This window comes from Cynocephalus volans, chromosome 7, assembly GCF_027409185.1.
Source record: "Cynocephalus volans isolate mCynVol1 chromosome 7, mCynVol1.pri, whole genome shotgun sequence".
NCBI classification, from domain to species: domain Eukaryota; kingdom Metazoa; phylum Chordata; class Mammalia; order Dermoptera; family Cynocephalidae; genus Cynocephalus; species Cynocephalus volans.
This window is the reverse complement of record NC_084466.1, coordinates 134229750-134257073: the sequence shown is the minus strand read 5'-3', so window position 1 is coordinate 134257073 and position 27324 is coordinate 134229750. Positions and strand designations below refer to the sequence as shown.

Here is a 27324-nt window from a genome sequence, read left to right as displayed (position 1 = left end):
AGATGAGAAGGGAAGATGCCCAGGAGCTCCCTCTGGAAGCCTGGGCAGCGGAGCCTCCCCTCTGCTCCTCCCGCACCGCCGGGGCACCGGTGCCCGCTCTTGCTGCTCCACTCTGAGAAAAGGTGAGGCAGGTGCCCGGCTGGCTTCTGGAGTACTACTTTTACCGGTGAGGCGTGGCACCATCCTCCGCAAGGGACTTACCTGTTCACTCCCCGACTCCCGGCGCTCCCGCTTGCCCTGCCTCTTCATCTGTGGCTGCTGGGGAACTTCTCTCTCCTGGCTGCGCAGCTTCCCCTCCTCCTGCCTCTTCTGGTTCTTCTGCTCTTTCCTTTTCTGACTCTTCTTCTTCTCCTCCTCTTCTCCTTTTTGGTCTCTCTCCTTGGTCTCTATTTTCCCCTCTTCAGGCTTTACAAGTGGCAGTTCCAGGGAGGCAGGAAATACGTCCGGCTTCCCAGTGTCACTGGGGAGGAACGACAGCTCTACCAGGTTCTTCTGCCGGTCCAGGCTATGACAGGGTGGGAGGGAGGGCAGAAAGTGAAGACAACATAAAGGAACACAGGGCACCCCAAGCAGGCCAGGCCCTCTCTCTCCTCATCAGCCCACAATTCTGGGCCCTGCCACACTTGTCTTGGGAATGCATCCAGTATTCTCAGGAATTATTTGCACATTTTACCACGTTTAGTAGAAAATACAGGAGGCAGCTGTGACATCCTCCTCCTCCATCCCTGACAACAGGGACTTAAGCATAGACAAGCTGCCACATCTGCTTTCAGGGGCCAAGGCAGAAGTCTCCAAACAAAGGCCCTTCATTCACCTGAACACTGCATTCACCACGACCCGAGCCATTATGTTTGAAATAAGTTTACCTTGAAATCTCCCCCCAGGGCTCCCAGAGAGAGGAGTTTGATTCATATCAGATAGAGAGAGAGAGAGAGGAGACAGAGGAGACAGAGAAGAGAGAGGAGAAGGCACCTACCTTAGGACCTTGGCTGTGAGCAGCTTCCCTTCAGGGAGGTATTTGTTATAAAGGGCTTTCTTGGATGGGCTGTACTGGGAGACATGTGGGTACTGGGCCAAACCCACAACCGAGGAGCCAAGGCTGAAAGGAGAGAGACAAGAGTCCTGCAGTCATAAATACAACAGAATCCAGTCACTCCTAGTGACTCCACTTTCACAGGGACCAAAGTTATGACAAGGATTTATGACAGCTGTAAGTTCCTGGCATTCAGCAGGATAAAGTGGGCTTTGTAAACTGGAAAAAACTATCAAGCACAATGAAGATATGATTGAGTATATTTTTTATCCCAGAGCATAGCATCACAATATATAAATCACAAACTGCTAGAAAGACAAGGAGGAGATGAGGAAACTTAACAGCAGGGAAGGCTGCAGTATCTGCTGTTTGTGAACATGATGTGATTTCACAGAACATTTAAAACCATGATCAAATGCTAAATCAAAGGACATCCAAATTTATTTAAAACTCAAATTGCCCATACCATATTCTTTGTCCAAAACAAGAAATAACAATTCAAAACATTTTTTAAAGTATAAAAAATTTGGAATTTTTAAAACTGGTGGGAATTCATAAACTCTCCTTCCTTCATATTCTCATCAAAGATATAGACTGAGGAATGCAGCAGATCCCAGACCATGACAGGCCCAGGGAAGGTACTCAGGTCTGGGTCCAGGCCCCAAGGCCCCACCTCACTCACCCAAACAACACGCCATCCAGCTCGATGGACCTTACGTAGCCCCGCAGGAGCTGCCCTTCCTTTATGTCCTGGATGGAGTTAACCTCCGGATCTTCTATTCTGCTTTTTGTCTCTGGGTTTGTTCTAAAGGAATAAAAGGCTTGCTTACATATACTTTTAATTCCCCTTTCCTCTACCTCGCCCAGAATACACCTGCAATAATTATATTTTCTATGTAAGAACACTACTCTGGACCTGTCAGTAGGATATAACCTTCAGAGCCCAATCCTATTCTTTCCTGAAGTCCTATCAGGCCAGGGCATGTGTCTGTAAGCCAGCTATGCAGAAAGAGAGACTGAACAAGCCAGAGACAGGTCAAACCTTAAGACCTGGCCTTACAGACATCCATTTCTAACCATGCAGCAAACTGATCTCAGGTCAATCCCTGTCATGCCACCCACCCCTACTACGGAGCTAATCATTTCCTGGGAGCTAAATCATCTCCTCTCACCAGGACCACCATCTTGCAATTGTGGACACTCACATTTGGATGTTGGAACCTCTCCCTGGTAAACAAGAGCCTGAGCAGACAGGGTACTTTTAGCAAACTGCATGTCCCCAGCTTTTCTATACAAAAGTGGTTCAGGTATGAAGTGGATGAGCAGAGAAGGAAGGTGTGGGATACATGTAGCCTCCCGCTGGACCTCTGAGTGAGTTCTCCTCCCTTCTCATCCCAGCAACACAGATACCCACCTGGACGCTCGCAGCGACAGGGTCAATACATGGTCTGCAGTGGACAGGACATAACATCTGGAATGGGTGCAAAAGAGGAGATACTCTATTTTGAGCATCTCTAGAGACGGCAGAGGGCCTCAGTTCCTCTCCGCAAGTCTGACCAACAGGCAAGAGTGAGGAGATATGCAACCTGGGTTCGATTTCTTCATTCTTTCAAAAACCTGCTGCAGGACTCTGGGCCTCAGTTTACTAGTCTTTCAAGTAAAAATAACACTACCTACTCTTCTTACCCAACAAAGGTGTTGGGAAAAGAAAATAAGAGGAGACACACAAGCCCTCTGGAAAGCTCACAGAGCCATATAGTGTGTATTTAAGAGATGAGACCAGCTCTATGTTAGGTCCTAAGTGTCTGATCTCCGTGGAGAGACAGACTAACCTAGGTTATCTGTTGGTCACAGGAAACCATGACCAAGGGATAACCTAGGTATTGCTGGAGACACACAACAGCAATTCAGGAGGCAGATCACTGAAGCCTTGGCAGGTGAGGCTACAAGGAGGGAAAGCAGGGTTGACTCTTTTGTTGGGTTTCCAAACTTATTTCATCTAAAATGGCAATTTTAGTAGTCCAGTTGTAATTTAAAAGCATAGAATCTTAGAGGTACAAAGGATCTCAGCAACAACACAGTCCAAATTCTTCCCACAGACGTCTGCCTTTTATAACAATGACATCATAGCCAGGAGAGCTGGACAGGAAGGACCTCAAGAGATTGTCTACCTTTAGACAAGTAATGTATTACCCACATTTGACAGATGAAGTAATTGCAACTTAATGCCACTTATTGGTCTGGCTATAATAAACATATTTAAAATACTTTGCTAAAAACCACCACCTCATTTTATAAGCCTCTAGAGACAAACTGGAGATGATCCTAGATGTCTCTAGGACTCCTTCTTTTCTTTCTCCCAGGCCTTGGACATTTTTGTGCTGTTTAGCTCTGATAAGTGGCTGAGGATTTCAGTAGGTGCTGGTGGCTTCAACATTACTGTCTACCAGCAGAGAACTGGTTAAATAAATTTTGATAAAAAACACAATGGAATACTAAATAAATGTTAAAAATAAGGTAAAAGAACAAGGTATATTAGCATGGAAAAGGAAAAGTCCGTGATAAAGTGCCTTGAGAAAAATGCAAGCTGTAGGACAGTATATAAAAAGAAATTCTATTATTATATAAAGGAAAGTTATACTAAAATATGTGTTAAAGTCTGGAAAGATAGAAACCAAAGTATATAATGGCAAAAAGTGGTAGACAGAGAGGAGTGACAGAAATTTTCATTTTTTATTTTATACACTTGTTTTTTCTGGTATAAAATCATTTATTAATTCTACAATTTAAAAAAAAGATCCAGGGCCAGCCTGGATCACTTGGGAGAGTGTGGTGCTGATAACACCAAGACCAGGGGTTCGGATCCCTGTGTAGGGATGGCCAGTTAGCTCACTTAGGAGAGCATGGTGCTGACAACACCAAGTCAAGGGTTAAGATCCCCTTACTGGTCATCTTTAAACAAATAGAAGATTAAAAAAAATAAAAAGAGATCCACCAATTCCACAGATAGGTGAAAAGATCAAAAATGGCTTACCGGACAACCTTCTGGGGGACAAAGTCCTCCAGGGGCCTCTCAGAGTAGGAGTCACTCACATGAAATACACTGACTCTTCCCATCTTCCCAAAGGGGAAGGAGACAGTCAGCCCTTCGTTGGGAGTCACCTTCACCACCCGGCCCATGGCCACTTCCCCTTTCTCAAGCTTGTGAGGACCTGGTGAGAGAACAAACCTGACTCAAGGAAGAGGCAATGAGCCAAGAAAGAAACTGAATGCTGGCCAACCCCACGCTGAAGGTAGAGACTGCCCAGACGTGGGGTGCCCAGGCTAAGTGGACCAGAATGATCATGAAGACTTAGCTCCCCAAGCCATGCAGCCAAGAATCCAGGGCCATCTGGTGGACAACCCTTTCTGAGGGACTTAAGAAAACCAATTGTGCGTAAAAGCAACTCAGACAGTGGTGAAGTAACACAGGCCAGAGAGCAAAGCCCCAAGAGGGGCTTCTGCTCCCAGAAGGGACCACACCAGGCTTTCTGAGGATTCTAACACTGAAGGCATCCTTCAACCTGGGCAATAACTGAAGACCCTTTCCCTCCTCCAGCACTGTTTCATCCCCACACCTATGAGTGAGAGACATAAGAAGGCCTTGGAGGAATCTGGCCCCACCACGGTGGCCCTCAGGGCCTGGCCAATCTGGAACTTCTTATCTGGATGCTTCAGAACCTGAAAGAATAAGAAAAGTTCTCTGATGCTTGAAGAAAAGTCTGTCATTTATCCAATATCATAGCATTTAAGTCTCCATAGCAAGTATCTCCCAAACCAATCCCTAAATAAGCGCAGGGTGCCTTGTACCCACTGTGAACACACATATACACCAGACACTGAGTCGAGCTTAGGGAGCCTGGGTCTCCTCTCGGGGATCTCAAGCACACTGACCTTGAAGCTGAGAGAAGTGAGCAACAAGGGAATTCTCCCTCGGACATCCGGTGCAATCTCCACCTCAAGCCATTTCTTAACCACATTGTACTGGGGGAGAAAAACAAGAGAAATGGAATAAGGCAGATACAAGCAACCTTTCTTCTCCCTCCATTAAAACAGAAAGCTCTCTCCTAAAACCACAAGGCTGAAAGAGCCCTAATTCCACATTTTTCCAAGGGACAGGAATCCACCCCTGTACCCACTTCCCCCACCCAACCTCCACTTCTCAAAGGCTTCACTCAGAGTCTGGCTCAGAGCCTTTGCAAGCCCGGCAGAACATGCGTCCCTCCAGGTGTCTCAACAGATCAGGAGACAAAAAAAGACCTTGGAGATGTCCTTAAGCAGGAGGACCAATCTCACAGACCTCTGTAGACTCCTCCAAGCTCAGCTGTGCCCAGAGGTTGTTAATCATTTCCAGGGACCAACAACTTATTTCTAAACCAATTTAGATTTTGATCCTTCACTGTTTACAGTGTCCTGCCCTAAATACACACCCTGATTTTCAAGGCATCATAGTGATAAATAAAAGGCAGGCCCTGACTTCAAAGAAATTATATTCTACAAGTAGTAAGTCAAACCAGTCTGCAAATAACTATAGCAGCAAGCAACGTGTAGGAACTAAAATCTGCCACAGGAGTATATAGGAGAAGTAGTAATAAGGGAAGATTATCCATGCTGAATCTTGAAGGGTAACAGGCAATAGGAAAAGAGGGTACTGCAGATGTAGAAACCAGCATGAATAAAGACAGGAAGGAAAAACGATAGAGGAGGTTCTCAGAGTGACTGGTACACAAAGTTTATGAGATCAGATTATGACGAGCCTTATATGCCACTCTAAAGCAACTGGGGTTTATGAATGTCTGTAAACAATAGGTAACTAAAGGGATCAAGCGTCAGCGACATGCTTGGAGAGATGCTCGTGGAGGAGGAATCTGGCAACAATGAAGGGGTGTTCGCTCGAGGTCAAACCCAATCCAACTTCCTCCCTGACAGGTTCCAATTAGTACAGGTCTCACACTGATCTCTTCCCGTTCTGAAGTCCTGTTCCACATGGGGTTAGAACACATAATCTGACTCCCGATTACATACTGTTCTGTACTGCACCTAAACTTTATAAAAAGCAACAACCTAAAATCCAGTATGGCATTTATTTTAAATCTTGTCCTATGATGTATTTTTCTTTCCATTTGTACAATTAATCTATAAATGTTGAACTGTGGGCTGCTTGCTAATTGTTTCGTAAGCCATATTTTAGCTCCCTGATCAGACCAGAAGTTTTCTGGAAGCAGAAGTCATGTATCGTCTCTCACAAACTCAGCATGGTAGCAAATACAGGATCAAATGCTCAGTGCTAATGGCCTTTTTCTCTAGTTTCACCCCTTTTTCTTTGGAAAGGCTGGCATCACATTGCAGTACAGCAGCTACTCACCCTCTTTAAGAAGCAAGTCACAGTCTGACCAGCCTGGTACTGTTTAATCTTCTCCACGGGGCTAACAGAGTGAGTGTTAAGAGCAATGTAGCCATCCTTCTCCAATTCACTGTTTGTAGAAAGGCAATGGAAAGAGTAAATCAACCTCTGAATAAGCCTTCTAGTTTGAAACCATTCTCCCAAGTGGCCTTGGAGTGACTGTACAGGACTGCCCTACTCATACCCACCCTCCACAGCCCCATTTCTCTCCTTCAAGGGGAATGTTCACAATACTGGCCTGAAAGCTAATCTTTCCCATTTCATTCATCTAGGTATGAGCAAGCTGCAAAGTAGTAGCCCACAATAATCCTGATTAATTTAGGAAACAAAACTTTTACTTCTTTCTTAATACTTTAGCTATTGGTTTAGTTTGCAGAACTGCTTTCACAAATAATCTCCCACTGAATTTGACAACAATGTCATGTGTAAACTTGGCAGGGTCGATATTTTTTTTTTTTTTTTTAAAGATGACCGGTAAGGGGATCTTAACCCTTGACTTGGTGTTGTGAGCACCACGCTCAGCCAGTGAGCGAACCGGCCATCCATATATGGGATCCGAACCCGGGGCCTTGGTGTTCTCAGCACCACACTCTCCCGAGTGAGCCACGGGCTGGCCCGAGGGTCGATATTATTAAACCCATTTTATACTATTGAACCAGAAGTTGAAGTCAGGGCTTTTGACTCAAAAATCCAGGGCTCAGTCCCCTATGCTTCCCTGCCATTATCATTTTCTTGACTCTTTTTTTCTTCTCAGAAAAGCAACAAGGGAATGTGATCTGAAAGTCTGTCCATAAAGCGCTTCAAAAGAATCACAGAACTGCAACCCCTGCTTACAAATTCAAATAATTTCTAAAACAAAACGAAACATAACTCATCGATAAAATGGTACAAGAAATGCTGGTAAAATTGTAAAATCCAATAGCAAGTGCTGGGGAATGTAGAAAATGGGAACTTTCCTACACTAGTAAAGTTGAAAACGCATATATCCTATGACCCAGTAATTCTACCACAGAGAAATCCTTACACGTATGCACAATGGAACAAATTCAAGGTTGTTCATTGTGATATTTCTTATAGAAGAGAAAAACTGGAAACAACTCCAGATGTCCTCCATAAGTTTGAGAATATATGTAGTTTGGCACATTCACAGGATGGATTACTATTTTAACTACAGACATAAGAACAGATCTCAAAACAAAATTCTTTTTTTGTTGTTTTTTTTTTTAAAACATGACCAGTAAGGGGATCCTAACCCTTGATTTGGTGTTGTCAGCACCACACTCTCCCAAGTGTGCCTTGGGCCGGCCCTTCAAAACAAAATTCTGAATGAAAAAAGGTTGTAAAATATTAAGTATGGCATACTGTTTACCTACATCTTAAAAGCCATATAAAGTAATTATTTGTAGATATATAAATATACACATATATACAAGTATGTTTCTGTATAATTAAAGTATAAAAACACAAGCTGGATAAGTACATCAAATTCATAATGGGGAATTCATCCTCTGGGGGTGAAGAGAGATGCCTGGGGAAGAGAACATATCCATACAATTTTACTTCTTAAAACATACATATGGAATATCTATAGGCCTGGCACTATAATTCACAACTTACATACATTATTTCTTTCTTTCTTTTTTTTTTTGTCTTTTTGTGACCGGCCGCACTGCGCTCAGCCAGTGAGCGCACCGGCCATCCTTATATAGGATACGAACCCGGCGGGAGCACTGCTGCGCTCCCAGCGCTGCACTCTCCCGAGTGCGCCATGGGGCCAGCCCTACATACGTTATTTCTAGTGCTTACATGGTTAGGATGAAAAACTATTCACTCAATAGCTGACACTAGAATGCCCCTCTTATGGGCTGAGTTGTGTTCCACCACCCCAAATTCATATGTTAAAGTCCTAACCCCCAGTACCTCAGACTGTATTGGGAGATAGGATCTTTAAAGAGGTCATCAAAGTGAGCTTTAATTCAATAAGACTGGTGTCCTCATAAGAAAATATTAGGCTACAACTTAATAACAACAAAAAAGAAAAAACAATTAAAAAATTAGCAAAGGACTTGAATAGACATTTCTCCAAAGAAGATATACCAATGGCCAACAAGCATATGAAAAGATGCTCAACATTACTAATCATCAGAAAAATGTAAATTAAAAGCACAATGACATATCACCTCACCACCATTAGGACGGCCACTATATAAAAAAGAGAAAATAAGAAGTATTGGCAAGGATGTGGAGGGAGAAACTAGAACCCTTGCTCAGTGCTGGGACTATAAACTGGTACAGCTGTTATGGAAAAAAGTATGGAAGTTCCTCAAAAATTTAAAAATAGAACCACCACATGATCCAGCAATCCCACATATAAGTATATACTCAAAAGAATTAAAACTGGACCTTGAAGAGATATATGCATACCCAGTTTCAATGCAGAACTATTCATAATAGCCAAGATGTGAAGCAACCTAAACGTCCATCAGTGAATTAATGAGTTAAAAGACGTAGTATAGGGCTAGTACATTAGGCTCAGTTAGTTAAAGTATGGTGCTGGTAACACCAAGGTCCAGAGTTCAATCCCTGTACTGGCCAGCCTCCAAAAAAGGAAAAAGTAGTATAAACATTCATTAGAATATTATTCAGCCTTTAAAACAGAAGGAAATCTTGTCATATATTATAACATGAGTGATCCTTGAGGACATTATGCTAAGTGAAATAAGTCAATCACAAAAAGACAAATCCTGTATGATTCTACTTATGAGGTACCTATAGTAGGCAAACTCAGAGACTGAAAGTAGAATGATGGTTCTACTAGGGGGGAGGAAAAAACAGGGAGTTGTTCAACTGGTATAGAATTTCAGTCATGAAAAAGGAAGAAGTCCTAGACATTTGTGCTTCAGCAGAACATGTAGTTAACAACACTGTGATGCACACTTGAAAATTGTTAAGAGGATAAATTTATGTTATGTATTTTTTAACCACAATAAGAAAAGGAGAGATTAGGACAGATACATATAAAGTGAAGACCACGTGAAGACAAGGGGAGAAAACAGCATTCTGCAAGCCAAGGAGAGAGGCCTCAGAAAAAACAAACCCTGCTGACACCTTGATCTCAGACTTCAGCCTTCAGAACTGAGAAAATAAATTTCTGCTATTTAAGCTAGGCAAAACAAAACAACACACAAACGGGTTATGTGTTATCCTTTTTTCTTTTCCCAAAATGATTTTAAATTGCCTCTCTAAAAAGAGTAACCTCCCAAAAAAGAAGGGCTGGCATAACTGAATTAGCACTAAGAGAAAACTCACTGACTCCCAAGAACTCCAGAGATGTTTTAAGACTCCTTTCAATCACTTTGCTCTCTTTACTACCGGCCCTCCACAAGAGTAACTGTGTAGGAAGTGACCCTCAACAACTCTGTCCTCAGCCCTAGTACAGATGGCATTCTCATTGTACACAAGATTCCCATACATAAGCGGAAAATAAAAATAAGACTACATTTCCTCAATTAGGTCAAAACCATCAATTAAATGATTTTTATCCTGACTTCAAAATATTTATTTTAATACAAAAGTACTAGAGAAATATCACTATTATGTTTACGTTTCTCAAGGGCCTTGTGATTAAATTAAAATAAGGAACAACACAACACAGCTGCATGGAGGGGGTGGAAGATGTCTTGTGATTTGTCTCCATCTGTCTCTGTCATTATAACTCTACATCTCCCATCCCGTCAATAAATCCATCCACTTCCTGGTGTGGTCCACTCTGGTTCCTACTATAGGAGGGTAGAACAACAGCAGTGTTAAGAAGCGATCCTTAGCATTCTGAGGATTGAGAACCACTTAGGATCATGGTGGGACTTCCCACAGAATTCGCTGACTCACCCCCTGCAGCATCATTAATTTAAATTATCTACCCTTAGTCTGAATAAACTACTTGACCTCAACCCTAGGTAAGGGTTTAATTAAAACAAGACAACACACCTCAGAGAAACGATACTGCAGACTAAAACAACTAATATGATGAGGTCTCTTCATTCCACAACAAAGACTGGAGGGGGACACAAAGGGCTTACTTCAAAGTTTCATAAGAAGTGTTAGCATCTGGAACTCAATGTTCCAGGAATATCTTCCTATCTCAGACACAAGCCTTCCTACAAATATTACACTTCTGTTGTGATAGCTTCAGGATGTTGACCAGACCTTACCCTCAAAGTTACTTTGGAGGTCTTTCCATAACACCTCTATGTGCATAAGACTTACAACCTGAACAGACCCCAGGGCTGACCCTGCAGAGCCTTTCTCACACTCAAGAGCATCTAGCTTCATTTATTAATGGTCTATTGATTCCGAGAGGTTGGGCTCTTTTATTGAGGGAGAAGCAGAAAGGCCCTTAGAGCAAAATGCTTAAGATCCTCTAAAAAAATGATCCCAAACTGTGTTCACCACAACATGGAAGTACTAGTTCTTCTCCCCCAGAATCTCTCATGAGACACTCCTCTCTGCAGAATCCACACAGCACAACCTAAAATTCCAGCTCAGCTTCTAGTCACAAAGCAGGAATTCACACTGAAAGAACAGGCATTCTGAGCTACATGCTGTTTATTTAGGGAATTACCAAGTTCGAGAAAATGAGGTTAAGAGCAAAAATGCTTCTTTTTGTTAGATACTGACAAACAGAACTGCAATCGGCCTTTAAATTGACACTTTGTTTGGCAGCTGGCTGGTACAGGAATCCAACCCTGGACCTTGGTGTTATCAGCACCAACATCTAACCAACTCAACTAACTGGTCAACTCTAAATTGATGCTTAAACACTGTACATAGCTTCCACGTTAATTTTCATATAATCTCTCTACCTAGTCCTAGGAGGGCCAAAGATCCCTACTAGAGAAATAAGATAACTTGGACAGAGAAAGGCAAAATAAGTCCTAACACTGGCAGAATCAAGACTAAACTCAGGAGTCCTGAGTGCAAAGCCCAGTGCTCTTTCCATGAGACTATGCTGCTAGAGTCCCCCTCACCTTGGCCGAACGCTCAGCTCCGGGATGGTTCGAATAAATCTGGGGTGACTTATTGGGAGAAACCTGGAGAAACAAAAATTATTTCTCTTATTCTCTGTAACACAGTAATCTGGAGATTGGGATTTTTCTCCATTCCACCACAAACCAAGCCTACAAAACCAGCCTGTTGCACTGTCACACCACCACCGGTGGGAGCTGTGTCAGGCTGAGGAGCTGGCTCACGTGGACTTTTAAGATTTTAGGACTGTCATACCAGACTCTGAAAAGAATTTTCCTTACAGACTATATATACTTCAACTCTTTCATTCTAAATATGGGGAAACTGAGGTCTAGAGGGGATAGATAACCTACTGAAGATCCCACAGTTAGTTACTAAAATTAATCGGCAAATTTTGGCCAGACATTGAACTCCGCTTTTCTTGTTAGAGAAAGAATTTTTGCTACAATGACACATGTTGTAATTACATTTAAAGTGAGTATAATTAAGGTGTGTGGTGGAGAACGGATTATAGCTGCTGATGTATACTGAGCAATAACCACGAGCCAAATGAATTGCTGGGCACATTAACACACTATGTGTTCTCTCTTGCAGTCTTCACAACGGCCCTAAGACGTAGTCACTACCATTAATTTCACTTGAGAGATTAGGAAAATAAAATTCAGAGAATTAGTAGCTACTAGCACTTGATCAGTCAATCTGGAATTCAAACTCAGGTCTAACTCTATACCCATGCTCTTAACCATTACACTACATTTCATGTGTGTCTAAAAGACCACACAAAAGGATTCTCTGGTGAATGCCTTTTGTTAACCGAAAGAGAATCTGACTTACATGCAACTTTTGGAAACTGCCTACGTTCCCACTCCTCCTCCCGCAATTATGACAACCTCTCCACAAAGCCAGCCCACCCCCCAAAGCCTCCATACTTGAATGTCTTCATGTCTCGCCCGCCAATCACTCGGGCAGTGACTGTCTTCCCAACTTTCAGCTTGGTCGTAGGAGAGGTGCCCACTGGAACATCATCTAGAATGTGGGAGGCATGGATACAGCCAATGATGCCATCTTCCAAGGTCACGACCACATGGGTGGGCTTAACAGACTTGACAGTCCCAGTGACTATGTCCCCGATGGACAGGGTGTGCTTCTTTACAGTCCCTACAGCCAGAGCTGGATCCACTTCCTCATCTTCATCAACTGTCTCAGAGTCCTTCCGAGTCTGTCTCATGGTCCTCTTAGCAGCTGGCCCCTCAACAGCCAAAAGAAGACCAGTCACTCCAGGTTCTGTGGTCTTGAGGGTTAGGGAGACACCCTGTCCCACGTGCAACTTCTCCGAGTCAAAGCGAAAGGTGTCGTTAAGATGAGAGGTCAGAGAGAAAGCTACCAGGTGGCCGGTCTCTACCAAGGAGGCAACAGCAAAGGACTCTTCCAAGTGTTGCACAATCGCCTGGTGTTCACTGCCTTTCTTCAACTGGAAAAGAGAGAAAATCCACCACCACCATTTTCCTTCCAGAGCATGACACTCATTCATGGCCCCACTGGCCAGCGGGGGCTGTGGAAACCCTCTGGAGTCCAAGGGACCCAAGGCTAGTCTGAGCTGTAACAAACCAGCCCTCGCTCCCTGGACCTAGCTTTCCTCGCAGTACATCAAGGTAGCTTGACTAAACTCATGGTGCCTCAGCAGAATCACCTCGACTCAGCTTCTGTTGTGTTTTGAATTCAGATTCCTAGGCCCTATCCTAGAACAAGCGAATCTGAATTTAAAAAGTTATTTAATTGATTCTGACGCACAGTCAGGCAACCTCTCATGGCTCTCCAGCTTAAAGACATGGTCTCTGACTCTTGGTACTACAACCCTCCACCCAATTTATTCACTCCTTCAGTCATTCAACAAAGGCATTACTGAGAGCTTACTGTGTGCAAGGCACCTAGCCTTTCTTACCTCAAAACGCAAATTGTGCTCATGCTCTTATATGCCTAAGTTTCACTTAGATGACAAAATGGCATAGGTCCTGCTAGAAAACTAGCAGGGTTAGTATTGCTTCCTATTCTCTCTCTCTCTCTCTTAAAGTCTTAAAATTACAAGCAACTAGAGGTTAAGGATTATATCTATATAATTCTTTGAACTTTACTCTGTGCAATTAAGTGCTTAATCAGTGCTTCAGACAATACCAAATATATTCATCACCCAGAGAAAAATACTACTAATCTTGAGATTTCCCTCAAACCCATTCTTCTGTAACACAAAAGCATACAGGAGGCAAGGCAGGAGAGGGTGTGCATGTGCAGCCTAGAAATACAAACTACCCACAGACATATTTCATTTGGTTCATATGATGTTTTTTTGTTTTTGTTTTTTTCAATTAGTTTCCAACATTTTCAACACTTATTTCAAATAAAAATCCAAATTTGGCCTTCTCTGAAAAATCAAAGACTTAGCAACACTAGCTCCACATATTCCCACCTGGCAACAACCAGAGGGAGCTAAAGAGTCCCTGTTCGGTGCAGCTGGGCAGCGTTCTCCTGCTTGTCAGAGTCCTAGCCCTCCCGCTCCCTAACCTGCCTGGCCCACTTCACTCATTTATCTTACCAGTTTGGTAAGAATACTAGTTTGGAAAGATAGGGTGACTATATAATTTATCACCTAAACTGGAGCGAAAGTCACCACTATTAACCACACCAGAATAAGAGGTAAAAACTAGGAATGTGCTGGACAAATCTAGGCATGCGGTCACCTCCCTGAAGGTACCTGAGTTGGAAGCCCTGAGCACAGAGTGCGGTGTTGAAGGTAACCGTTATGCACTATGAAACTGTGGAAATGAGAGTCATGAGCAGCAAGCTTACCTTTTTAGCTTTTCTATTCACTAAGTTCTGGCGAAGAGAAACATGTACTTCCAACTTCAACATATCAACATGTAAGATTACGACCTTCTTTTTCTGCCCAGCTTTCACCTTCTGCCCTGCAGTACAGAAACAAACACAGTGTGATCATCTTCCTGGAACAGGGTGAATGGAGGACACCACCTTTCCTGGGTGCAGGTGCTATCCCTTAGACCCGAATAAGGAAAGAGGACACATGTCCTGGGTCTACATGGGCCACAGTTAGGGAAGCCAAGGGTCTATCTCCCATAGTTCAAGTTCAGGTGGACCTTAATTTATAAACCTAATTTATAAAAATCTAGATTTACCCCATTATAACAACTGAAAGATTCACGCCTAACCCTTCTTTAGTATGCTATCAATTGTCTTGTTTTGCATTCACACAAGATAGGCACACAACAAAAATTTCTACTGAATCAACTCATCTATCCTATATATATTTGGAAATTCTGTATCCAGGAGAGGGAACAATGGGCAAAGGGTATCCCCCACCAACCACAGTGGGTGACACAGAAGCACTCACCTGCCCGATGATATCTGCTGGCTCTCAGGACCAGGCCAGGCACTGGGCCCCCACTGAACAACACAGAGCCATGTTCCAACACCTCCTGCACTGCCAGGTCAAGGAACATTCCTGGGGTCATCTCAGCCAGCGTCTGGTGCAACACAGAGTCTGCCAGAGACCCAAAGGAAGCAGGAAGTAGTACCACAAAACACTATACCCATTCTTTTCCTCTGCAAGTGTGCTGTGACCACGGAGGACAGTGCACATTTAAGCCATTGACAAGGTAAAATCACCTTTTGCAAAAATGTCCAGTATCCATGAAAACTCTTCTCACAGGCAGAGACCTGAGTCCTCTGCTAATCTACCTGACCATAATTCATGAAAATAGCCAGCAAAACCAGGAACACAGGTTTTCCTTTGGTTTCTGAATTTTCCTTCTCCCCGTCAAACCTGATGCTCCCAAATCCCATTAGGGTTCCAACAATCTTACACAATGGTTCACACTCTAATAGGGTTGGAATAATAACCCTTCAGGAAATCTAGCAGTCCCTCTTCCATCTACCATCCAGTATATAGCTGCTGAATAAAGGACTGAAAACTGAAGAGTTGAATAAATTCACAACAAATCCAAGCATGAGGCCCTAAAAACAAGGAAAATTTTGATTCTGGACTCCCAGGGGGGAACTAGGGTGACTTCCAGGATACTTGTAATGACCTTTACCTTAATCTGGGTGGTAAACAGAGGTGTTCATTTTATAAACATTGACTGAGCTATATACTTAATGATTTGTATGCTTTATGTAGGTCTTATTCCCATTAAAAAACAAAGTTTACCAAATTTTTTTTTTTACATTCTGAGAAGTCCAACAACTCATCCTAGCAACAGGTATAACTTACAAGGCACTCACCACTCCCCCCCGTCATTCTCTGCCCTCCTGCCCCTCCTAATAGGGCCCCAGGCACCCCACCTCGGTTGCTCATGAGGCTGCGCACACCCTGCAGCTCCTCCAGGCACTGGCTCAGGAGGAGGAGGCTGGTGGTGGCCAAGTCCCCCAGAGCGCAGTCCGAAAGCCGCAGTGACAGCAGCATCCGCTGCTTCTCCTCATCCACACTGGTCACCTTCGCAACCACTGTCTGCCCCTCAATGAAGTGGTCACTTGTGGAGGTCACGAATTTGTCACTCATGATCTGAAGAAAACAGTGAGCAGAAAATGGGGAAAGAAAAGGAAGTCTTCATTAAGATAATGTGCCAAATAGGAGTGTGTGGATAGAGGGGCAACAGGACCCAGGAAGTTCCACCAGCCTTCTCTGAGCACAGCTCTACTCCACTTCCAAAAAAACACACAGAGGCCCTGGCTGCCCAATCCAGCCTTGTGAGAGGGCACCCAGCCAAGAAGGGACATTACTGGCAAGCCAAAGGGACACCAGGGCTGTCCCTGTCCCTAACACACAATGGCAACCCTCTGTCCTTCACTAAGCATGTATCTGGGGCCCTCCCCTTTGATCTCATTTAAAAATTTTTTCTGGCAGGGGATGCAAATGATTTTCCCAGGCAAAAACATCAGCCAGCCAGCCCTATTTCTGAATGATCTGTGGAAGGAATTAGCTATACACTGTTTGCTCAGCATCGTCTTATACTGACTTTGGCAAGTCTCCTTCCCTCTCTAGGTCTCAGTTTATTCAGCAGGCTGATGAGGGGGCTCAACTATGGGATTGCTAGGATGTTTTCCGGTCTGGAAAGTTTATGATTCAATGACATGGAGGGGAGAATAATAGTTTCAAGGACAAAAAAACGAAAACAACCCAGAAGGTTGCAAAACTTGTACTCAGCTGCTCAGGAAAACCAATTTCCATGTGTAAACATGCTGAGTATAAAAACAAGTTCAGTCATCACACTGGAGCCTAAAGTCTTCAGGGCCACCACCCACCTACCCAATGCCACAGTGTGAAGCAGAAAAGATGCCCCTTTCTCCAGGATCTCACGCAGCTTGGCACAAGGACCATGGCCTGGCTTGCGGCTCCTTCCCATCCACCCTCAGGTACCACCACCCTGCTGTCTCTCCTCAGAGGCCCTTGTGCATGGAGCAGAACTTACAGCTTTGGGGGCCAGTCCACTAAGACCCGAGGGGAACTGGATGAACACACCATAGTCCTTGATGCTCTTCACGAAACCAATGAGTATCATTCCAGTATGAATTTCTGAGAAGTTCTTGGGATCTTGGCCACCTTCTACTGTGGAGACTAAAGCTGGCTTCCTGCAAAGAAGCTAGTGGCACTTCATCAAGGAATGCTCCAGGAAGGGCAGATGAAATGTCCTTCTCTCCTATCTCCTTTCTCCATAGAGAAAGACAGAACTGCACGCTGACCCTCCGTCCTCTAAGTGTGCAGACCAGCAGTGTCGGTGTCACCAGGAACTTGTGAGAGGCAGGTTCTGAAGTACCACCCCAGACTACTGCATTAGACACTTTGGGGTGGGGCCCAGCCATCTGTTTTAGCAAGTGTTCCTGGTGATTCTGATCCACACTAACTCACCTCCACACTACTGGAGGGAACTGAAAAGGGGAGGCTCATCCCGTGATTTGGCAGCTGGATGAGCCATTGCACAATCCTTCACTGTCCCCATCCTCACGCTAATAAAACCCATTTTACCTCCTCTGCCCATTTTCATTCTAAGGAAATTTTATCTCACAATCTGTGAAGAGACAGCGTTCTCCTTCAAAGCACCTACCCAAAGACCAAAGGGAGTATTTCTGAGCCCCATGCCGAGAACAGGTAGGGAGGAAAAGGGGAAAGTGAGGAAAGGAGGACAGAAGCCCCCTTATTAATTGTAACCCAAGGGGCAATCACCGACTGCCCCAGGAAGGCTGGACATGCTACTGGGGACATCCCAAAGGACCTTGCATGTCACACTCCCTCCTCCCTGACCATCTGGACTCCCACTCTCCCCTGCAACCTTCCTGGCTATTCCGCCCTGACCACCAGCATCTGCTAGCACCACTGGTTTGATCTTCTGGAAGTATTTCTCAGTTCTAATGGCTGATTTTTTTTTTTTTTTTCCCATGAGGTTTCTAAGAGCAGAGCTTAACCCAGAATTTCCCACGAGGGCCCATGGCTCCCCCACCTTCCGCTACTCCACGTATACTAGGCAAGGATACAATATGTCCTTCACTCTGGCTCAGACAGAGGACTCGGTGGAGGGTGTCACCTGCTTGGAGCCAGTGATGTAACAGTGGGCCATTGGCAACGTGGTCTGATAGATGAGGCGTGGGGAGGAAAGCAGGGATATTGTAGGGCAGTATGGCCACTTCCAGCCCATCTTTGGTCTTCTCTAAAATCTTCACATCCACCAACTACCCAAGAAAGAGAAAAACAAAAAATAGCACTTGGCTTGAGTAGACAACAACCTAGTTTGGATCAGGATGAGCTCAGAGTGTCGAATTCCAGCACAAGGGATCACTAAGAGGCCAAGAGCAGAGAAGCAGCTTTCTTCCAGACCCCACTCCACCCCCAACAACCCAGCACGCATACCCGTGTACACACACACCAGAACTCATTCGTGGGCTCATAGCTCTCATCTCCCAAGTCCCTTCACTGGGGCCCGGAGAAAAGGCAGAGATGCAGGCTGGCCCTAGAGACCAGAGAAGAGAGGGCAGCAGCGCCTTGCTGAAAAGCCACCCCATGACAGAATTTGCCTTTCGCAGACAGCTTCCTTTTCCTCTGGCACACAGACAAGAACAGGTATGAGGTCCTCTCTCAAGAAACCCTCAAGCCCCAGAATCTTACTTAGCAACCTCTATCTTACCACCCCCCTCCCATGGGTTGCAGTACCCCAGGTGTCAGTGGTATCCTGCTCTCAGCCACTGGAAAAAAAAATACTTCTCTGGAGAAGTCCAGGTACCTGCCCAACGTTAACACCTCCTCTTTTCTTCTGACTGTGTCCGACATGCTCTTTCTTTGATTCTGGATGATTCAACAGCTTGAAGGATAAGAGCATCCTCTCCTTGGCTGGCTCAGAGTTCAGCACTGCAACCTTCACCACCTGGTGAGAAAGCACATGTGCTTGGCTAACTCCTCCCAGCAGGCCTTGCAGGGCCTGCAGTGTGGTGTCCTCCAGTAGTACTGCAGAGGCCTTGGGAGATCCACCAAAACCTTGGATCAGATCAGAATACAGTGAAAAGAAGAAATGTACTGACAGCTACCAACAGCTACCCAGAATGCCCACAAGTCAGCATTTTGGGTAAAAGGAAGACATCGATAATTTGGGGGGTATAATCCCAAGTTTTAAAAAAGCATTTTTCCTAGACAGACCCAGACACACTTGTTTTATAGCACTGCCCCTTTGTGATGACTGGTCTCAGCAGAACTTCTGATGTGAGGGAGACCAGTGTATTACAGGTAAAGACTGATGTGGTCCAGGTTGTGAGCTTGAGATCTGTTAGTGTGCCAGCTTCTGCTGAACCCCTGTAAGGGCTTCTCTCCTCCACTTGGCTGGCTCAGGCCCACTGCCCTACATGCTACCTTTCTCAGTCTCTTAAAAGGCAGCCTTCCTACTCGCTACTCCTTCAAATCTATGTTCATGAAGTCACCAAGGGTAGGGGATCTATCCAAGGGAAGGGTTACCTGGCCAATATAAAAGACCCTCTCCGGGTCAGGGATATACTGGGCACTGAGCTCATGCTTGGGCACCAGTCCCTGCACATCGTTGTAGAACTTCACAATGCAGCCATAATCCTTGACTCTGATGATGAAGCCATGTGTCTGCAGATCAGGCTTGCCATCAGCATAGCAAGTGATAGCAGGTAATTTGGACTCAACCAGGGTTTTCTTCAAGGTCATCATCAGCTTCTTGGCTTCAGGATCGCAAAGCAAAACCTAGGGGAAGGATACTGGCCGTCATTAAGTTACCTGTTATCAAAAGAGCCACTGAACTGGTCTCTGCCCCCCTACCCTCAAACTCAAAGGCCATGTGTCATTCCCAAGAACCTACAGCCTCTTTGCTTTTGGGTATCTCAGCTGCAGATCCTCTCTGCTTCCTGCTGGATGACAATTTAGAGAGTATTAATTTCTATTCCAAATGTACATCCTCCCATAAGTTGCTACAAACTACCCGCTCCTGGCCGTGAAGCAACACTCAATATCCTCCAGCACCTCCAGTTTTGTATGACAGTAACTTCTACAACATTTTGGCTCCTTCCTAGTGGGCATCGCAACTAGTCTAACAGAATGAATGACTGAATCAATTTACCATCTCAGTACTACTGTTTATCAGCTATAAACTGAGATCCAACCATCTCTCACCCCTCAGAAGGTCATCTCTTTGAGGGCAAAGAAATTCCCGTTTCTAACCCTCTGCCCCACTACTATAAAATTTTGCACCACTGGGCAATCAATAACTTTGTTGAGTCAATAATGATAAAATAAAATGAACATAAGAAACCCCAATATTTTGAGTGTCTGCACACCAGGCCATGTGTTAAGCACTCTGTATTATCACATTTAATCTTCACAACACTGTGAAGCTTCTCTTGGGTATAAGCCTTTTTTTCTTTTTTTTTTCCTTTTTTTTTTTTTTCTTTTTTTCTGAAAAACCCACATTTTGGCAGCTTTGCCTGGGCTATTTATGTGCCTGGAACACACCCCTTTCTCCTCCCCAACCTTCCAAATCCTACCCATCTTTTCTAGTTCAAGCCATATAGAGTTGCATCTGAAAACTGGTTCTGCCATTTATTAGCCGTATGACTTTAGGCAAGATACTTGGCTTTCCTAAGCTTTAATTTCCCACTTGCAAAATGAGGATAATAATACAGTTAACACTTGAACACAGGTTTGTAGTTCAAACCCTTCAGCATGGGTTTGAACTACACAGGTCCACTTGTACAGTTTTTTTTTTCAACAAATATATTGGAAAATTTTTGGTTAGGTATGTCATGACATAACAGCAGGCTATTAGTAGACTACTAGTAGTTAAGTAGTCGAGCCTTAACTACTTAAGTAGTTAACCAACTCCGTAGTAGTTAAGTTTTTGGGGAGTCAAAAGTTATACATAGATTTTCGACTGTACGGGTAGGGGATGGGTGGTTGGTACCCCTAACCCCCGTGTTGTTCAAGAGTCAACTGTACTCACTTTATAGGATTAAATGAAATAATGTGTGTCATGTGCCTAGCACAGAATACATGTTACATGATAGTCGCTATTGATAACAATGATTCTGGCTGTTCCAGCCCACCCTCACCTCCCCCTTCTGAGATCTGACCACAGCAAATAGCCTATACCAAACCATGGGGCAAAGGTCACGCACTAGCTCACTCTCTCCTCATGTACAGACATTTTTCCTCCCAATTATACTGCACAATTCTCAGGACAGGAACTCATTTTGCTCTTTCCAATGCCCGGCATAGCACTGGACACTGCAGATGTGACATGCTCACTTTGTGGAAAAAGGCCGGAACTGCAGTTGAGAAGAACTGCTCTCTTCCCATCTAGCCAAAAATCTCAACAGACACCCTTTGGAAGGCTCACCCGGCACTTGACCTCATCCCCAATGTGGTACTTCTTCTCTGGATTCTTCATCAGGATGTCAGCCAGGTGCATGGGAGGTACTAGGCCCCTCATTTGCTCGCCCACCTTCACCAGCATTCCATATGGCTTTATGGTCAGCACTGTGCCCTGGCAAGTCCAAAGAAAAGATGCCATGATGCCCCAAGAATGGTCTTTCCTCCATCTCTTACAACACAGCATGTCACGCCTCTCTTTCAAAGCCACCTTTCTGGGCTAACTATGCCTGTCACTCCACACCTCACATGGGTAAAGCACACACCTCACACTGATCTGGATTTAGTCAGGTTTATTTAGGGGAACCTTCACATCTTTTTGTGTAAGAATGTACTTTCTGTCTGCCTTATGAGTACATTCCCTAAAGGAGGGGACTGTTTCCTAATGAATGAACTTTACATATAAGGGGGAGCTTAATCAGAGCCAAACAATTGGAGAGGAAAGGCAACTGGAACTAGCTTCTCACTAACATTCCAATTAATGAGCAGCTCAATTATAACAGAACTAACTTCTGATCTGGTCTAATAACCACTACCAAATCTCAAATCCCAGGATTTATGATTTAGTGCTTCTGCATAGTACAGTGGTGCTAGTAAGACCTTACCTTGAAATTAATTACAAGTCACCCAAGGGAAAAGAAAGAAATCCCAGTTAGCAGGCAGAGGCAAGAAACATGACTTTAAATGTGTTAACATGAGGACTAATGAGCCGACAGTTAACCTGTGAACTAAAGAATGTCTGAAGGTGGGGAGTACCTAATTATATGCTTGATATTTTACCTTTACCACTGCCCCAGGTTTGATGTCATGATATCTTAGGTACTGAGCTTCAATAATAGACCTAGGACAAAAGGAAAATACAAGATTAAATAAACTGGGGCAGAGGTTGCCTAAAATTCAGGGCTACCACAATCACTCTGGCAAGAAAGGAAACCCCCATCAAGGCCTGGAGAAACTGAATGTGCATATGTACAAGAGCACACCTCGACACCCCAACATGTGTCAATGACAGACTTACGTCCGCAGAGAGAGCAAAGCCAGTCCATCCATTTGGCTGTAGTCAATAATTCTACACTTGTGAGTATTCCCTGGCTTGAAGGACTCAGGATTGAAGATGTTCTTAGAGTCAGAGAGATGGCTGAGCTGCAAAATATCAAGTGATTGAGGACAAGCCAGAGAAAACAGATCTGAGCCAATCAGACTTTACGTCACAGAGATGACTCAACACATTTATCACCTACCATAACAACAGTACTTTGATGGCCTGGTAAACTAATTCTTCTCACTAAAAAACTGTTCCTTACCATCAAGAAATCTCAATAAGGTCAGAGAACAGTCTAGATCATTGGTCAGTAAACTACAGCTCAGGAGCCACTGCCTATTTTTGAAAATTAAAGTTTTATTTGAGCACAGCCATGCCTGTTCATTTACATACTGTCTATGGCTACTCACATGCTGTAACAATGGAGTTGAGTAGCTAGGACAGAGACCATACGGCTCACAAGCCTAAAATATTTACTATCTGGCCCTTTACAAAAAGCCTTGCTGAGCCATGGTCCAGACCCAAACTCATTCTTGTGCCCACCACTAAGCAAGTGTCAAACATGGCAAGTTAGTTCTAAGGCATCCCAACACAAAAACAGACATTGTTCTAATCCCTACGAACAGTCTGTCACACTTTGGGATATCAAAAAATAAACTAATATCAAGGGATTACAGAAGCAGAAAAGGACCAAAGTATCCCAAAGTCCTTCTGGTGATATGGTCCCTGACCAAATAAAGACACCTCCTTACCCGGGCATAGGCCAGAGCCCCATCCTTCAGCCTGAAGGTGGCCCCGGCCTTATTGAAAAAGCCTTGGACAGGAATGTCATCCAGCACAGCTCCAACATGCTGGCAAGAGAGCCGACTGAGCGGGCGCCCAGGTTGCAGAAAGATGGGGCGCAGGCTCAAGCGCACAACTTTGGTCCGAGGATGGACACAGAGGATGCAGGCCCTTACCTAGACAAAAGAAACAGCAGGATAAGCAGGAGGAGACAAAGAGGAGACAACCTAGAGCAGACTTTCTGAGGATCAAGACTCTCTATGTGCTAACCAGGTATGTAAGTACTAAAATCATTAGCACATAAGTACTAAAATCAGCTGTGTAATCAAGTAGCATGTGAAAAAGTCAAACAAAATGTCCCTAAGGGACTATGTCTGACTAAATCAAACACTTACTCAAGGCCAAGAAAAACATATACCAGGAGTCCCCAAAACACCAAGAGGCTAAAGCACATACAACAGAAACCATGTACTAATGTCACTACAGAAAAGGATCATCTGCAATATGTAAAAAAGACTCTGATCTGATCCCAAGGTTAAAACATGTAAAATGTCTCGACTTTGTACACAAATATAACTACAGGGAGAAAAAAATTACGAGAAAAATGTTCATCAAAATGTTAACATTATCACTAGGTGATGGAAAAACCTACTTTTAACTTAAAATAAACTTCTCTATAGTATTCATAAGCATATATTACTGTTCAAAAAAATTTTTTTTTAATTCAGAATAACATATACTGTGATTTTCTTCCCAAATACCCATGTTTGTTGTAGAAATTTTGAATATTTAGATAAGAGTAGAAAAATCTTCTGGAGTTAATCACTATTAACACTTGATTACATAATCTTCCAGTTTTTTTTTTTTGACCAGTAAGGGGATCATAACCCTCGGCACGGTGTGGTCTGCACCACGCTCAGCCAGCGAGCACACCAGCCATCCCTATATAGGATCTGAACCTGCCCATAATCTTCCAGTATTTTAACCAGGCGTACTTTTTATTTTTTTTCAAAACTGGATCTATACTACTCCTAGAACTTTTTAAGCCACATATTTCTATTTAAAGTTACCTTATTGTCCTATGTTAAGCACTCTCCTAAAACACTTTAAATTATAAAAGCAAAAGATTTACTATCAAAAAAAAAATCACACATACAGAAAATGATGAAGTAAAAACTCAAAGTTTCAATCTTCTCCACCTGCTCCTTCTCTAATCTCAGTCCAACCACTAGCAGTTTCTTGTGTTCCTTCCAAAGTACATTTTATTGTCCCCCTTATCTCCTCTCTGCACACCTGTACACATGCAGTTCTAGGGCCTGCCCTATAGCTAGCTGTATTGGGATACAAATGGAATCAAGAAAAGATAGGTTCAACATTTCTTACTGCTTGGTTTGAGAAATATGTTCCAGCCTTCTTAGGATCCAGGTGCATAAAGTCAACCAGGCCTTTGAAGAATGTAAGGAAGTTTAGCATAAGGCCAAATGGAGTCACCTAGAAATAAACAGAACAAGTTATGAAAAACATTTCTCAGAAAGAACCAGAAATTTGAGAGACACTGTTCATAGTTAACACTCAATGCCACATTACCCTTAACTGTGTACCTCTCCTCCCCCAGTTAACCATTATCCATCTCTCTTCCTATAAAATCAAGTTGCAGGACAACTCCAAGCCTAAATAAGCCTAAATAAGGAAACTTAAAGGCTGTTTCCTTATTTAGTAAGCTCACCTCCCTTCTAGCCTAAGAGAGGACATCAATCCTCCCACCCTCTGGGATTTCTCAGCAGGAGGGAAGGAGCTTTGCACAAGTATCCTTGGGGAAATGGAACTTGGACAAATTCCTGCTAACTTGGATATCTGCACAAACTAAGAAGGTAAAGCTCAAATGCTTACAAAAGGGAAATACTGACCATGAGCAGATTCACCTTACATAGCTCCCCAAAAGCTAAGATGAATTACCTCCAAAGAGAGATGTGAGAAAGGTGACTGAAATCAGGGAACTAACTCTGATCCCCAGCTCCCCTCCTCCTCCTGCAGGATCCACCCCTCTCCTACCTCCACAGAAAATGGGAAACGTATTCTCTGGGAAAACTGTACCAGAATCAAAACACAGGAAGATGCCAATCCTAAAAATGGGGACTAAGAAAAATCATAAACACCATACAGATATGGAGACATCCAACCCTTTTTACCCATCTTGCTCTCAAGAAGCCAGGCTTAGACCCTTCTGGGTGGAGACTGCTAGATCCTTCCGAGAGAAATCTAACATGCCAGAGAAGACCATAACAATGACATTTGGAGGCTGCCCAAAGAAAATCTGCTAGCTCCTATTCCTGACAGTGAAGTCAGCCAGTTAACAAGTCCCACCCAGGCCCACAGACCTCCTATCAGTTTTTAGCACCTCATTCATAATACAGCAGTCTAAACAAAAATTTAATAGAGTATTAGAAGTTAAAGTTGAGAAACTATCCCAGAAGGCAGGACACAGACAAATACATATGCATAACAAAATGAAGAGGAAATTATGTATTTTTAGAAAATACAAGATCTGATAAGGGGCTAGTATCCAGAATATATAAAGAATTCAAAGCTCAACAATAAAAAGACAAATAACCTAATTTTAAGATGGGCAAAGGACTTTTGAATAGATATCTCTCCAAAGAAGATATACAAATGGCCACATAAACACACAAAAAGATGCTCAACATCACAAATCATCAGGGAAATGCAAATCAAAATCACAGTGAGATACCACTTCACACCCATTAATTGAATGGTTATGGTAAAAAGATAATAAGTGTTAGTAAGAATGTAGAGAAATTAGAACCCTTATACATCGTTGCTGGGAATATTAACTGTTGCAGCCACTTTGGCTGTCCCCCCAAAAGTTAGACATAATTATCATATGATCCAGCAATTCCATTCCTAGGTATATACTCAAAAGAAATGAAAACATGTTCACACATAAACTTGTACGTGAATTTCACAGTAGCATTATCCATAATAGCCAAAAGTGGAAACAACCCAAGTATCCATCAATTGATGAATGGACAAAGAAAATATGCTATATCCATACAATGAAATATTATTCGGTCATAAAAAAGGAATGAAGTACTGATACATGCTCCAACATGGGTGAACCCTGAAAACATACTAAGTGAAAGAAATCAAACACAAAAGGCCGCACGTTGTTTGATTCCATTTATATGAAATGTCCAGAACAGGCAAATTTAGAGACAAAAAGTAGATTATTGGTTACCAAGGGCTCAAGGGAGGGAGGAATGGACAGTAACCACTAACAGGTACAGGGTTTCTTAGTAGGGTGATAAAATGTTCTGGAATTAAATAGTAATGATGGCTGTACAACTTTGTGAATATACTTAAAAAAAAAAAAAAAAAAACCACTGAACAGTACACTTTAAAAGGGAGATCCTTATGATATGTGAATTATAATTCAATTTTAAAATTTAAAAAAAATCATAATACGGGAGAACTTCCCAGAACTGAAGGGTCTACTTTTCTATATTGTAGGAGTTCAGCACAAATAAATGAAGAAAGAAAACCCATACGAAAGCACATCCTAATGACATTTTAGAATAAAAAAGAAAGAGAAAACATAACATACAAAAGAAGAAAAATCAAAATAACATCAGAATTTTCAACAGCAACAGAAGCCAGATGTCAATGGGAATAACGGCTTCAAAATTCAGAGGTTTTTTTGACCTAAAATTCTTACACCGACTTTAACTACCAATCACATGTGAGAGTAGAACAGATATTTTCAGACATGGTAGGTTTGCAGAAAAGAGTTAATATAGCAGGCCTGAGGTTGGGATCTTTAGAAAAGCCTGCTTGCAAGGCTGCTCCTTGGCTGGCGTCGGGAAACAGGTTTCGGGAGAATTCCCACCACTCCCAGAACTGATAAGAATGACTCACTGAACCTAAATTGTTTAAATAATATGGTTCATTCTAAATACCCAGACTCCTTACGAAAGTCTGGAATTTTGGTATATGCCAGGCAGAAGGTGCCCACTTGACCAACCCCAATAAAAACCCTTGGGCAC

General features: G+C 43.3%; 1 protein-coding gene across 2 annotated transcripts in view; it reads right to left on the bottom strand.

The window, feature by feature from the left end:
* The window catches only part of PDCD11 (programmed cell death 11), a 50565-nt gene that overhangs the window by 4658 nt on the left and 18583 nt on the right, over window positions 1–27324 (bottom strand). For both annotated transcript variants that reach the window (XM_063101812.1, XM_063101814.1), the window contains exons 8-29: window positions 24647–24754; window positions 23233–23439; window positions 22457–22581; window positions 22219–22279; window positions 21407–21553; window positions 19507–19758; window positions 18785–18925; window positions 18042–18236; window positions 16982–17152; window positions 15855–16074; window positions 14905–15054; window positions 14346–14461; window positions 12431–12972; window positions 11504–11566; window positions 6438–6546; window positions 4967–5056; window positions 4651–4753; window positions 4068–4245; window positions 2448–2504; window positions 1716–1838; window positions 977–1099; window positions 202–505 (exon numbers count right to left, since the gene is read on the bottom strand). In XM_063101812.1, the coding sequence (XP_062957882.1) occupies window positions 202–505; window positions 977–1099; window positions 1716–1838; window positions 2448–2504; window positions 4068–4245; window positions 4651–4753; window positions 4967–5056; window positions 6438–6546; window positions 11504–11566; window positions 12431–12972; window positions 14346–14461; window positions 14905–15054; window positions 15855–16074; window positions 16982–17152; window positions 18042–18236; window positions 18785–18925; window positions 19507–19758; window positions 21407–21553; window positions 22219–22279; window positions 22457–22581; window positions 23233–23439; window positions 24647–24754 (3585 nt within the window). The remainder of the gene's footprint in view (window positions 1–201; window positions 506–976; window positions 1100–1715; window positions 1839–2447; window positions 2505–4067; window positions 4246–4650; window positions 4754–4966; window positions 5057–6437; window positions 6547–11503; window positions 11567–12430; window positions 12973–14345; window positions 14462–14904; window positions 15055–15854; window positions 16075–16981; window positions 17153–18041; window positions 18237–18784; window positions 18926–19506; window positions 19759–21406; window positions 21554–22218; window positions 22280–22456; window positions 22582–23232; window positions 23440–24646; window positions 24755–27324) is intronic.